Raw genomic sequence first — 14,604 nt, 5'->3', positions numbered from 1 at the left:
CACTGCACCCTGTCATAGGTGTGCGTGGCATTGGTGAAGGCCACCAGCCAGCGCAGGAAGCCGAGCAGCTCGCAGGAGCAGTAGAAGGGGTTGCTGTAGAGCTCACACACCGAGAGCTTGGCCAGGCCGGCGAAGGTGGCGCTGTGCAGGCGCTGGATGCGGTTCATGGACAGGTCGATGTTGAGGATGTTGGGGCACTCCCAGAAGGCGCTGGGCGTGACCACCTCGATGAGGTTCGCCTGCAGGTACAGGTACTCCAGCTTGCCCAGCCCGCGCAGCACGCCCTCGCTCAGGTTGCGAAGCCGGTTGTAGCCCAGCTGCAGCACCTGCAGGTTGAACTGGCCGGAGAAGGCGCCATCCTCAATGTAGCCTATCTCGTTCTTGGTGAGGTTGAGGTACGTGAGGTTGCCGAAGCGGCTGAGTGCGGCGTGCTGCACGCTGCGGATGCGGTTCTCATTCAGCCGCAGGTCCACGATGGTGCTGTTGATCTGCTGCGGGATGGCCTCGTAGGGGGGCTGGTTCTGGCTGCAGATGGCCAGCCACACGAAGCCCTTGTCCCCCTCGATCAGCCAGCAGTCCCCGCGTGCCAGCCCGCCCGCGTGCAGCAGGGCCCAGGCGGCCACGCACACCCACAGCACGCCCCCAGCCATGGGGACGCCTTGAAGGGGAGCCTGCGGAGAAGGGGTGGAGCCGGCCACGGCTCCCAGGGACTAAAGGACACGCTCAGGGGCGTCCTGTCCCAGAGCGCATGGCAGCCTGGGGAGCGGGCCTGCCTCCCTCACGCCCAGCAACCTTCCCCATCCGCCTGGGGGGCCCGGCTGCTCCAGAGGCCTCCTACTCAGATGCTCCGTCTGCAAGACAAGAGAGAGAGAGAAGGTGGTCACACTGTGAGGGACGGTCCAACCCCCTGCTGCTGGGGCTGCGGCTGTGCACACAGCCTACCCCCAGCCAACCAACTGGGCCTCAACACAGCCGGGCCATCGGTGGGCAGTGGCAGACATGTTCCATCAGTCACCACCACATTATCATCTTCACTACCGTCACCACCACCACCATCACTTCTACCACCACCACCATTATCACCACCATCACCATCACCACCACCATCACCACCACCACCACCACCACCACCACCATCACCACCACCACCACTATCACCCCGCCCCCCAACCGTCACAGTGAATATTTCAGAAGCTCTCCAGCCTCTCCCGGAGGAAGCACCCCAACGATGAGGGTGGCTGGTGTTTTTCCAGCTGAGTTTGCAAAGCTGGTGATGAGGCTTTCTACTTCCGTCAGGGTTCCAGTCTCAGAAACCCATAGCGGCAGTTCTACCCTGTCCTGCAGGGTCACTGTGAGTCAGAATTGACTCGATGGAGGGAGTTTGAAGTCACCCAAAGGGGCCCTGATGGTGTAGTGGTTATGACTTGGGCTCCTAACTGCAAAGTCAGCAGTTCACAACCGCCAGCCGCTCCGAGGGAGAAACACGGGGCTTTCTGCTCTGATAGTTACAGTCTCAGAAACCCACAGGGGCATTTTCCTTGCCCTTCAGAGTCCCCACGAGTCATCTTTGCCCTGATGGCAGTGAGTTTGGCTTATTTTTTGGAAGGCACCCTGGTGGGGTAAGGGGTTACACATTGGGTTACTCACCCCAAGGTCAGCTGTTCGAATGCACCAGCCACTCCAAGGGAGAAGGGCGAGTCTGTCCTGGGAAGCGCACAGGCAGGGTCTCTGTGAGTCAGGCCACGCTGTGGCCGTGAGCTTGGTGTTGTGGCTTTGAATCTCCTGTCGGCCTGGAGGTGGCAGCACAGGACGGGAAGTGAGCAGGGTGACAGCTCCTCCCGACCTCCAAGGCCAGCTTCGCCCAGTTCCCCTGGCCCTGGCCCCCCTGTGATCCCTGCACCTGGGAACCTGGAGCCCCAGCCACCCCGCAGCCTCTCCCGCCCGCCCCAGCAGCCCTCTCCCAGTGCCACGCGAACGGACCTTGTTGGGGGCTCTGGCCACTGGCCAGACTGGGGAAGCTGCATTTTATTGTTTGGGGACCACTGAATGACAGCCCTCTTGTGGGACAGGGGGTGACCAAGTGCCAGTGCAGCTAAAGGGGTGGGGCCTCAAACATCTGCAGGACAGGACAGGGTGGAGTGTGTGTGTGTTTTGGTTTTGTGTGCTTCCTGCATGCAGACAGACAGAAGCCAGAGCCCCGCGGTCACCACCAGGGAGCTTTGAGTGGTGGCAGAGCAACAGCAGAAGTCAAGCTGCTTCCTTCTGAGAAAAGCAGACTGGAGGTAGAGCGAGGGTGGGGCTTGCCGGCCCTTAGAGGAAAGGGAGTGGGGGGTTGGGGAGGAGTGAGGTCCTAGGACACGGCCCAGTGCAGGGGGGACCTAGGCACTTGTTGTATGCGACCCTCACTACTCTGTGAGGGTGGGCAACCTACCTTTGACAGATGGGGAAACTGAGGCTGGGGGAGAGGCACCTCCCCCTGGACATGGCAGGTGGGGAAGAGGACCCAAGGACGACTGGCTGCAAAGAGCCCCGGTGCCTCCCCTCCAACCCCGCCCGCCTCCCGAGGAAGAGGATGCCCTCACGTGGCAGACACGCTGTGTTGGCACAATGGCGGAACTTCCGGATTCCGGTTGTGCTCTTTGTGCAAGGCAGCCAGCACGGCTGCCCTTCCCCACCTTATTCCGCCATCGTGAGCGTGAACGCAGTGCCCCTTAAACAACGTACGTTCCCCTTTGCCAACAGACAGGTCGCCCAGATCGCTTTCAAGTGCCGAAGGGCCGGGATGTCGCTTTGAGACCAGGGTACGCCGGACCCAAGCCGTGGTCTTGTCCCTCACCTCACCAGCGCGGCGTAGCTGGACAAGGAACAAGAAGCCGGCAGAAGAAGGGATGTACTGGAATGCTGGTGTTGGCGAAGGATATTGAAATTCCACGGCGGCTTCCAGAATGAGCGCGTCCTGCCTTGGAGGAGGCCCAGCTGGAAAGCTCCTGAGAAGCCAGGATGGTGAGCCCTCGTCTCTGTGCTTTGGGCGTGGGAGTGGGGAGAGCAGCCCTGGAGCTGGGTGCAGGAGAAACGTGAGACAGGAAGACCCTCACAAGGGGATTCACTCAGCGGCTGCGACCATGGGCTCAACCAGAGCCCTGGGAGGGGGCATCAGCTCAATGGCACTTGTCCTACATGCCCAGTGATCCCACCCCGATGACCAGGAATGACCTGTGGCTTTTACTTCATTTCTCTTTCCGCGCCAGGTGGCACTGTGACGGCCCACAGGCTGCGTCGCCGTCTGTCTGCTGATGGGCACTGTATTAGTCTAGGTACTTTGGAGAAACAAATCCACAGCGACTTATGTATAAGAGAGAGTTTTATGTAAAGAAAAGGTGCATCACGAAAACATCCCAACCCAATGCTGCCCAAGCCCACAAGTCCAACATTAACCCAATAGCTTAGACACCCAACACCAGTCCACAAAGTCCTCCACCTCACAAAACAGAGGCAATGATGCCGACTGCAGGAGGAAAGCTGAGTCAGTGAACGAACAAGCATCTCAGCACTAGCAGGGGTCTCCACACGGCTGCTCCAGCACCCAGCGCTGCATCGGGATAGGTCCATGTAGCTTCTCCTTGGGGATGTCTTGTAGGAAGTCAACCTTGCAAGCTGAAGCAGGGAACTGCTAAGGCAGCTGCACCCTGGTGCAACCATCACAAAGCAAGAGACCCGAGAACTAGAAAGGCGAGGCTTCACCACCCATTTATCCCTCCGCCTTTCAATTAGCCCCACATGTGATTATCGGCCAGGCTGGCACAATTAACTAACTCAGGCACTGAGGCCAACGCCACCGTTTGGCAGCTGGGATAAATGATGCAAGGAGTGTTGGGGACCCAGAATCTGTTGGTGTCCCGGGCTTGGCTGCTTTGGGGTCTTCTCCACGTACTGTCTGGGAGTCCCTTATCATGACCCACGTCACTGTCTCAACAACCTTTCTATTGACCACCCTCCTGAACTCTTGCCCCCTGTTGCTGGTGGCCGAAGGCTTGGCTCCGGCTCATGGAAGCCCGCCCGATGTGTACAACCGAACTGAGCACCCACTGCCGGTCCCGCACCGACCTCACAGTCACCCAGGGCCACAGCCACTGGGCCAACCCACCTCCCCGCGAGAGAGCCTGCCTCTGTGTCACTGCCTCTCCGCTTTACTGAGCCTGGCGTCCTTCTCCGGGGGCTGGTCTCTCCTGACAACATGTCCAAAGCACCTAAGACCAAGTCGCACCATCTTTGCCTCAAAGGGTCACTCTGGCCGTACGTCTTCCAAGATAGACCAGTCTGCCCTTCTGGCAGCCCCCGGGACTTTCAGTATTCTGTGCCAACACCACCGTTCAAACGCACCGATTCTTCTTCTGCCTCTGCAGCAGCATCCAACTTTCATGTGCAGAGGGGGCAACGCAAAGCACTGGGGCTGGGGTCAAGGGCACCTTAGTCCTCAAAGTGACATCCCTGCTCTTCAACACCGTCAAGAAGTCTTGTGCAGCAGATTTGTCCAACGCAAAGGCCACTGGATTGAGTGTCTGTCCACCGCTTCTCCCACTGAGCCAGTCTAACCGATGCGCTGCTTCAGAGAGAAGACCTGTTCCGGGCTCTCTTTTCCACAGCGCAGCTCAGAGGCGTTCCGAGCTCCCCATCCTTTGGCCCACAGTCTGGTTCTCTGGCTGTTTCTGAAAGTTCAACTCAGGCGTCACCTCCTGCAGGAAGTCTTCTCTGAGCTCGAGGTTAAAATGAACAACCCCCACTCCTTCATCCCGAGGGAGAAAAATGGGGCTTTCTCCTCCCACTGAAAAGAGTGCCCATCTGGAAAGCCCACAGGACCCTGTCCCGTAGGGTCTCTCTGAGTTGGCATTGACTTAATGACAGGGCGTGTGGTTTGGCTTGATGTCCATCCTGAAGGAGCCCTGAGGGAGCCAGGGATAAGTGTTCAGCAGCAAGCCCAAACATCGGTGGTCTGAACCCACCAGACGGTCCTGTGGGGCAAACATGAAGGGCAGTTGGCTCCTGTAAAGACGGCAGCCGTGGGGACCTGTGGGCCGGTTCTACTCTGTCCTGCAGGATTGAGCCTTCCCTGGGAGGCACGAGTAGCCTGGTGGTCGACCACCGACCCGAAGGAGTCCACCCAGGGACACTGCGGAAGAAAGGGCTGGCGATTGGCTTCCATCAAGATCTCCAAACCCCAAACCCACTGCCCTCCAGTCCACGCCCACTCAGCTCAGTGACCCCACAGGGCAGAGAGGAACCGCTGACTAAGGCCGCGGGGCTGTAACTCTTCTGGGGGGAAGAGGAGTAGAGAACCTCATCTTCCTCCCGTGGGTAAGTGGTGCTTCCACACCCGCGACCTTTCTGTTAGCAGCCGAGCGCTTGTTTAATGACGGTGCCACCAGGGCTCCTGCCAAACCCCATCCCAGACTCACTGCCACCGAGTGTGTTCGATGCCCAGTGACCCTACGGAACAGACTGGACCTACTGGTGGGTTTTGAGACCGCAAGTCTTTGTGGAGCAGAAACACGCAAAACCACACTCCCTGCCATTGAGTCAGCGCCCAACGCTATAGGTCGGGCTAGAACAGCCCTCATTGCCAATGAGTCAACTTCAACTCATGACAACCCTGTAGGGCAGGGTAGAACCCCCCCCCAGGGATTCCGAGACGGAAACTTTTTAAGGGAGTAGAAAACCGGTCTCTCTCCCACAGAGTGGCTAGTTCTGGACTGCTGACCTCATGGTGAGCATGACATTGGGGCTTCTGCAGGTGTGGATGAAGGCGTTCCAGAGGAGTGGACAGACCTCCCCAAAGAAGTGCAGGCAGAGCCCCTTAGAAGCAGCGCCCCCTGAAAGCCAAGGAGGCTCAGGTGAATGGGGAGATGCTTGGGGGCTCAGAGACCCCTGCCTGGCTGATCGCCCAGGCAACGGGGGGCCTCGAGTCTATGATCCCCTCCCCCGCCATGTGTGAGCATCTCAGCCCCGAATGGGGGAGGGGTGTCTGCTGGGTCTTGCCGGATCATAAATCAACACTGTCAGGCGCCAGCGTGGTGACGAATTGTCAATCGGTGAGCTGATCACGGCCCTACTTTTAATTTCCGCTGGAAAACAGAACCCGGCCGCCCTTTGGAACCGCCGGCCCTGTGGTACCGGTGGCCGAAGAAGGGGGGTGGTCCGAGGCGACCCCACCTAGGAAATCGCTCCAGGGACCCAGGTCTCCACAACACCACGGCGCCCACAATGTTCCCCGGGAGCCCGGGTGGCACCACAGGTCAGTGCTCAGCTGCTGCCTTAAAGGTCTTCCTCCGAGGAAGAGTGGCCTGGGCACCAGCTCTCCTAGAGGTCAGTGTTACTCAGCTCAGTCACCGAGAGGCCGGCGGACTGGTGGGAAGGAGACAGGGGCGATGGCCCTTAGACACTGGTCAGGTCTGGCAGTGAACCCACCTGCCCTTGTGATGGGATACCCCCCACCCCCTTCAGGATCATCAGGGCAGCACTGACCCCAGGGCACAGTTCAGTAGGCTTAGGAAGGAGGAGGCCTGGAGACTGGAGACCCAGGGAGGGGGTGGGATCGGCCGGTGCATGGAGGGAGGCCCGTGGACGAGAGGAGACAAGCTGCGTGCGGGCTGATGATCTGCCCGGTTAACCTTCCCCTGAATCACAATGAAACGGGACGGCGGTGGCTGTCATGGTCGCCGTCCGGTGCAACAGAGCCATACTCTGCCCCGTGCTGCCCCTTCTGCACTGCGCGTCGGCACGGGCTCAGTGGTGGTGAGGAGTTAGGGGTCGGAACGGACTTGATGGCAGTGGACACCCCGGGGTGCTTGGGCTGGGCAGCTGGGAGGACCCTGTGGGACACAGTCCCACTCTGGGACACGTGGGGGCGCCAGGACCCAGAGCAAGATGTCCCCACAGCCTGCTCCTTGGTGAGAGCTTGGCACAGTTTAACGGTTCTTTTTGTCACTGGGGGGCAGTGTGTCCTTTGGGGTTCGGGGTGTGGGTTAACCTCCAACAGCTCCTGCAGGTGCCTCTGGGTAGCTCGTCTGTGTGTCGGTGTGCGCAGGTGTGCACAGGCTGGGTGGACACCTGGGAGAAGGGCTGGACTACAGGCTTCATTAGGTGCCGGGCAGCCCCCAAAGTGGAACGCCCCCGGGAGTGCTGCTCCCTCCAGCCCCGTCAGCACTCGTTGCTTCTGGCTTCTGCTTTTCAGCCCATTCAGCCCACCCAGAAAGGGTGCTGTTTGCTGGGTGCCATCAGTCAGTCCCAACTCATGGAGACCCCGTGCACCACGGACAGACGCCCTGCCTGGCCCCGCCCTCCCCATCTTTGTTGTGTTTGAGCTTATTGTTGCGACGAATCTATCTCATCCATGGCCTCTCTCTCTCTCTCTCTCTTTACTGCCCTTCCACTTTGCCAAGCACAATGTCCTTCTCCAGGGAATGGTCCTTCCCGATCACCCGTCCAAAATGCGGGACACGAGGTCTCCCCATCCGTGCTGCTCAGGAGCACTCTGGAGGTCCTTCCTCCAAGACTGATCTGGGTGCGTCTCTGGGAGTCCATCCTCCACCCCCCGGAGGTCGCTGTTGGGGCTTCTCGTTGTAACAAGGATGCACTGAATTTGCTCCTGTTGTCGTTGAAGCTTCCATTTTCCCCTCACACCCAAACCGAGTCCGGCGGAAGTCACAGTCCAGAAATCGAACGACGCGTCCGCACTGGGCCAATCACTTTGCCACTTTGAGGACCAAGATGCACTACGCCCAGCGGCCTTTCTCAGGTGCACGTGGATGCAGGGAGGTGGATAAGGAAGAACGAATGCCTTTGAGGGTTGGTCTCGGGGATGAACAGTGAACGTAGCGCAGACTGCCGGGAGAATGGACAAATCCGTCTGGGCAGAAGTACAGCTGAAGCCGAGGATGGCAAGATTTGCACTCACACCCGTGGGCCATGCCATCAGAAGGGAATGGTCGCTAGAGAAGAACATCATGTTTGGAAAAGCCAAAGATACAGAGTTTCCGTGAGACCCTTGGTGTCTGTCCATCTGTCTGGAGTTTTCGAGGTATACTTCCCTCTGCTGGCAGGTCCTTGAGATGCAGCCTATAAATCCTGCTTGCCTGTGATGCACAGGGGCAGTGGGGGCTCAGGGATACAAACCTTGCCCTCCACGCAGGAGACCTGGGTTTGATTCCTGGTACGTGTGGCCCTGGCACAGAACTGCGTAACACTTCTTCCTGTTGTCCGCGAAGCTGATTCACGGCCACTCAGTGCTGTTGTGTATGGACCCTTTAACCTTCACAATGACCCTGTGCCACTCTTTGCGTGGCTCCGACCCTGTGCACAACAGACCACTGCCCGTCCTGCACCAGCCTCCAATTGTTGCTCTCGAATCCATCGACGTAGCCACTGTGTCCATCCATCTTGCTGAGGCTCTTCCTCTTTTGCACGGCCCTCTACTTTACCAAGCACGGTATCGTCCAGGGACTGGTCTCTCCTGACAACCTGCCCCAAGTACCTGAGCTGAGGTCTCTCCATCCTCGCTGCTAAGGAGCATTCTGGCTGTACTGCTTCCAAGAGAGAAGTATTTGCCCTTTCGGCAGCCCCTGGTACTTCCGACGTTCTCTGCCAGCACCGCCATTCAAAGGCAGCGATCCTTCGCCCGTCGTCCTGAGTCACGGTCCGACGTTCACGTGCAGGGAGGCACCTGAACGCACCGTGGCTGGTCTCAGGCCCGCCTTGGTCTGCAGCGCGCGGCTCTGCAACACTTCCGGGAGGGCTTGGCGTCGGCATCAGACAGACGATTCCAGTCGTCAGCAGGTGCCTCTGCCGTCAGCTCCCTCCGACAGCCCGAGTTTACAGAGGAGCAAGGGAAGCCCTGACCACCGATGCAGTCTCCCAGGTGGTAAGGCGCGGCGGGCTGGGCCCAGACGGGTCTCTCTGACTGCAGGCACCACACTCTGCACCCCTGGCCCCTCTGTTCTGGTGGCCGGAGGGCGCATGCTTTAAGAGTCAACCTCTCACCTACTGGCCCAGCTGGATTGGGGACCCTGTGCTCCAGGGAGTCCAGCGGTGCCCGGTCCCTTGTGGGCTGGGTCTCGGTGCTCCACAGGATTCCTCACAGGTGACTGCCAGGCCTTTCTTCCTACTCTCCCAGTCTAGAAGCTCCGCTTGTGACACCTGTTCAGTGTCCTGGCAGCACTTCAGTCTTCCCCTGGCAGGCGGTGTTGGCGGTGTCTGTGCAGGGCTCGTGCAGTGTCTGGATGGACAGACGGGGCGAGCCCTTTGAGAGGCCACTGGTTGTGGAACCCACGGCTCACAGCCGACACGTCGGCAGCCGGTGGCTCCCCACAGCCCGTCCCCAGCAGAGCAGGAAGGAAAAGCCAGTGTCCTGACCCACGGTGGTCCCTCAGTGGGTGATGCAGTCAGTGACTGGGTCTGGAGGGTCCAGTCCACCCAGAAGGGCCTCCAAAGAGAGGCCTGGTGATCGAGTCTGGAAAGCCAGCCGGGAGGACCTGGTCGCACAGCTCCACGCCATGAATCAGCCTCGACCGATGCACAGGCCCACGGCCGGTGAGTTGATTCCAGCCCGTAGCGTCCGACTCCATGACAGCCGATTCCAACATGTCTTTTCATCCCTGTTCACGGCTTTGGAATCCACACGCGGGGAGGCCCAGGGCCCGGGCTGCTGCCAGCGGGTGGGACCCTTCACATCTAAGGGCTCTGCTTGGCTGAGGAAGACAGACGTGGACATCTCACTTTGGCACAGATGACCATCTGGGGACCCCTGGGGGACGGTTCTACTCTGTTCAGGTTGGGGCAGGGGTTGCCCCCTGAGTAGGGGTGTAATCACAGCATCAGGTATGGCTGACCCCCTTTTTCCTGGGGGAGACTTTTCCCCTAACTTGCCCACATCCACCCGTGGTTTTTTTCAAATGACCCCTTTGCCTGGGGACCGTGTCTCATCCATGACCACAGCTGCTACCCTACAGCCAAATTCTTACTGGAAGCGGCCCGATCTCGCCAGGCAGTAAGAGGCGAGTCCAGCCAGCCTGGGGTCATCCCACGGACACCCTCCCTCCCTCCCTCCCTCTGTCCCCGTCCTTGCAGGGATGTGGTGGAGGGCAGATGAGATGGAGGGAGTGACGTGTGCGAAGGAAAGAGAGCTGCTGGGTGGACGTAGGGCGTGAACGGCCACCTCTGCCATCGCAGTGACGTGGACCAGATGAGGACCCTGTCCACTCACACAGGGTGACTGTAAGTGGACATTGACTCCAGGGCAGGTTTTTTTGTTTGTTTTGGTTTAACTCATTATGGGAGTAGAAAGCCCCACCGGTGTCCCTTGGACTGGTTGGTGGATTTGAACAACCGACCTTGTAGTGAGCAGCCCAAAGTATAACCAGTATGCCACGAGGGAAGGGAAGCAGGAGAGAAGGTGGAGGGCGTGGGGGCAGATGCAGGGCTGTTTCCTCTTTGGCCCCGAGGTCCAAGCGCATCCCAAGTCTGCCTCCGTCCTTTCTGGACTTGCCAAGCCTTGGGCCCGTGGCATCTGGGCCAGGGCATGGCATCTGGCCCCGCCCTCTTGCTGAGCAGGAAGGGATGAGAGGAGCGCTTGCTTCTCAAGGCAGCGAGAGGTCCGTTGTCTGCATTCCCTGGGAGCAGTTGTCGGGGGCAGGGACATCTTTCTCTGCAGAGGAAAATGCGGTGGAGGCTGCATGCACTGGGGTGCAGGCCGGAGGGAGGGAAGGAGTGGCAGTGCTGCTCTGGTCTAGGGGGTCGTTGGGGTTGAAGCTGACTCGATAGCGGTGGGCGGCGGTTTAAATGGCTGTGCATAGGGAGAAAGACCCGGTGATCTCCTTCCCAAACCCCAGCCACTGTCAACCGAGTCTGACGCACATGCTCGGGAATCCACGTGGCCGCGGCTGGGCCCCTTCCCTCCACGTGACGTGAACTCCCTGCGGGTTTGCTCCTGGTCGTTTCTCACCCCAGTTGCCTGTAAGAGTCTCTAGTGCAGGGCGGAGAGAAGGCGGGTCTCGTATTCAGCCTTGCGAAGGAGGAGAGGGTGGGGCCGTGTGTGTTCAGCCGTGGCACCCAACGCTCCCAGGAGGGTGGTGGTTGAGGTTCGGTGCCCCTTCCAGGAGGCAGCTCTGACAGCACGCCCAAGCCCAGCTCCGTGTTCTGTGTCCGAAGAAAACCAAGAGGCCCAGCCATGGCTGTCCACTCTGCCTTGTGGCCGCCCCTCGGGCTACTGAGCGGCACTGTCTCCTGTGGCGTCCTGAGACATTGTCGTGAAGGCTGGGGATGACCTCTCTCACGCAGCACCACCACTGGCTGGGTTGGAAACACCCACGCCTGGCAGGGGTAGGAATCTGATGGGGGGACAGAGAGCAGGGCAGGCGGAGCTGGTGGTGTGGCTGTGGGTTAAGCCTGGAGCGCCAAGCCCAAGTTCCTGGCCCTCGAGTGCATGCTAACTTGCAGACACCTTATAGTGCAGGGTAGAACTGCCCCATGTGGGCTTCTGAGACTGTCACCCTTAGGTTTTGAACTGCTGACCTTGCAGTTAGTAGCCCAGCATGCAGCCATTACGCAGCCAGGGCTGAGCAGGAGAGAGCGGGGCAGGCCGAGCTGGTAGTGGGGCTGTGAACTGGCGCGGTGGGTTAAGGGGTGTGGATGAACCCAAGGGCAGTTGGTTCGAATCCACCAGCAGTTCCGAGGGAGAAAGACGAGGCTCTGGTTCCGTCAAGTCTGGCAATCCCAGAAACCACAGGGCAGGTCCGTGTGCTGGAGGGTCGCTGTGAGTCAGGATGGGCTCAGAGGCAGCAGGCGGGCTCTCCTGGATTGTTTGGGTCACGGCTCTGAGCCAGGCTTTTGCAGTGCTCAGAGCTGCCTGCTGCGCCTGGCACGCTGCGGAGGTTCTGTTGCCTGCACTTTTCCACCTGCAAAATCTCCGTTCCCCCCGAACGACCTCACAGGGATGGGAAGTGCCTGCAGAGGACTTTCTGTTCTTCAGACGAAAGGGAAAGTGGGGGGGGGGGGCGCGGTGAATAAAAACAGCAGAGCTTATGGAGACTGTGCGCCTGTCAACGCGGGGTGGGTGAGTTGGGGATTCAGGCATTTTCTATGACAGCCGCCGTAGCGAATATTTTAGAAATAAAACATACACGATAAAAGAATTACCCGAACAGACTAATTATAGAACAGAGGTGATTAAGGGAGAGGGACGCCTGTGCTGAGGGGGAAGGAGGGGGAAATGGGCAATTGGAGGAGTTGGGAAAACGGCAGGAGAGAAATGTCTGCGCCCATGGTTTTCTGTGCTGGCAGACCGGGCGTGTGGGCGGGAGAACAAGAGAGTGGGAAAGGGTGGCCGTTGTTGCGAGAAGACAGTTTAATGTTGTCTTTATAGCCCTACATCGAAGCCAGCTTCATGGGGGGTTAATTCCCGTCCTGGAAACACTGCTCTCTTTAGCCATGTCCCAACGAGTATGGACACACGAGAGCGTGTAACCTCCTCGCCCACGTTGAAGATCGTGGACACCCCACACACTTTACTCCTTCCCGTTCCTCTCCTTGTCCCTCATCCCACCACGATCCGTCCCTGCCCCTTACACGCCGAGGGAAAACGACCGCTCACCGCCAGCAGTGGCCGCATTTATCCCCACCCCCAACCCGCAAAGCAGAACTCACTGCCACAGAGTCAACGCCAACTCAACGTGATCCCGCAGGACAAGGTCGAGCTGCCCCCGTGGGTTTCTGAGACGGTCACTCTTTACAGGAGTCGAGAGCCTCGTCTTTCTCCCTTGGAGCCACTGGTGGTTTCCAACCGCTGACCTTGCAGATCACAGACCCACGTGTGACCACGGCATCACCAGGCCACCTTCCTTTTAATCGAGAGCCACGGTGGCAGAGTCGGCTGTGTGTTGGGCTGTGTGACGGTGACATCATCTCCTGTCAACTTGAGGGAAGGGGTGGAGTCTAGTCTGTCAATCAGGCCATCGCCAGGGAGGCCTCTGTGTGGGCATGGCCTTCTCCTGAGGATTCTGGGAACTCCTGTCTTCCTCCCTGGAGGCGAGAGACTCTTTCTGCTTGGTCTTCCTGCCGACAAGCCACATGGAGCTACGTGGATGGAGCCAGAGCCCTAGAACTGGAGGAGTCACGTGGAGACCCACACCAGCGCTGAGATGCTTCCACTGCCACTGGCTCCACAAGACTTCCCACTCACTGGCCTGTGATCTCCCTGCAGTCACCTTCATTGCATGGCTGCGTCAGTCTGAAGAATTTATGGACTAGGATCAACATAGCAGGTAATATTGGACTTATGGACTTGATCTGGACTGGGTTGGGATGTTTTCTTAATGTACAATTGGTTTTTGATATAAAGTTCTCTCTTACACGCATACGAGTGTCTATGAATTTGTTTCTTCAGTCTATCTGGACTAACACAGGCTGCTAAGCACAAGGTTGGTGGTTTGAACCCACCAGCCTCTCGGAGGGAGAGAGATGAGGCTGTCTGCTCCCGTGATGATTTACAGTTCTACCCCATCCTAGACGGTCACTATGGGTGGGTTTGATGTATAATTCAAATCAAATTAAGTACATGCATTGCTGTGGTTAGATGACATCTAGGTGGTTCTGAGTCATAGTGGCCCTACCACATGCAGCAGAAGGGAGCACCCCTGTCCTGCGCCGTCCTCACAGCTGACGTTTGGTTTGAGCCCGTGGTTGTAGCCACCCTGTCCTTTCCTCTGGCTGAGGGGCTTCCTCTGCTTTACGGAAGGAGCCCTGGTGCTGCCGTGGTTACTCGTAGGGCTGTGTGGTAGTGACGTGATCTGGTGTCAACTTGAGACTATTAAAAGTGAAGGGGCGGAGTTTAGCCCATCAACCAGGCCGCAGCTTGATGACCTCCTCTGGAGGCTCTACAGAGATAAACAGCTCACTGGAGGCCAGACACGCACACTCCCTGAGAGACATGCCTGTTGACAAGCCACATGGAGATACGCTGATGGAGCCAGAGCCCTGGAGCTGGAGGAGCCACATGGAGACCCACGCCAGCGCTGAGATGCTTCCACTGCCGCTGGATCCACAAGACTTTCTAATATCAGACAGGCTAATATCAGACTTATGGACTTGATCTGGGCTGGGATGTTTTCTTAATATACAATAAGCTCTTTCTTATACACATCTGAGCAGCCATGAATTTGTTTCTCTAGTCAACCTGGACTAACTAGGCTGTTAACTGCAAGGTGAGCAGTTTGAAAGGGTCAACTGCCCATGGGAGAAAGAGCGGGCTTTTGGCTCCCATAAAGAGTTGCAGTTTCAGATACTCCCAGGGGCAGTTCTACCCTGTCCTGTGGGATCACTATCGGTTAGCATAGACTTGATGGCTGTGATTTTTTTTTACTTTACTAAACATTCATATATTAAGCATTTTTAATATATTAAAAGTCCTTTTCCTTCCCTTTCTTACGTTTGACTAAGGTCGGTGGCAGTGGTCACAGGTGACAGGTAACAAGAAAAGGTGCTGCACCTGCCCCACCCCCATGGAGCCTTCGCAGGACACCCACCTATGATGGGGCTAGAAACAGATCAGACCTTCCA

The 14,604-nt window shown here is 58.2% G+C and overlaps 1 protein-coding gene across 1 annotated transcript in view; it reads right to left on the bottom strand.

The window, feature by feature from the left end:
• Positions 1-650, bottom strand: part of FOXK1 (forkhead box K1) — a 53,123-nt gene extending 52,473 nt beyond the window's left edge. The window contains exon 1 of the mRNA XM_045284378.1: positions 4-650. Within this exon, the coding sequence (XP_045140313.1) occupies positions 4-650 (647 nt within the window). The remainder of the gene's footprint in view (positions 1-3) is intronic.
• Positions 651-14,604: the final 13,954 nt, after the last annotated feature.

This window comes from Echinops telfairi, unplaced genomic scaffold, assembly GCF_000313985.2.
Source record: "Echinops telfairi isolate 266 unplaced genomic scaffold, ASM31398v2 ScPeMD7_5;HRSCAF=22, whole genome shotgun sequence".
Classification (NCBI taxonomy): Eukaryota; Metazoa; Chordata; class Mammalia; order Afrosoricida; family Tenrecidae; genus Echinops; species Echinops telfairi.
Note: the sequence above shows the minus strand (reverse complement) of the source record. Positions and strands in the feature narration are given on the sequence as shown.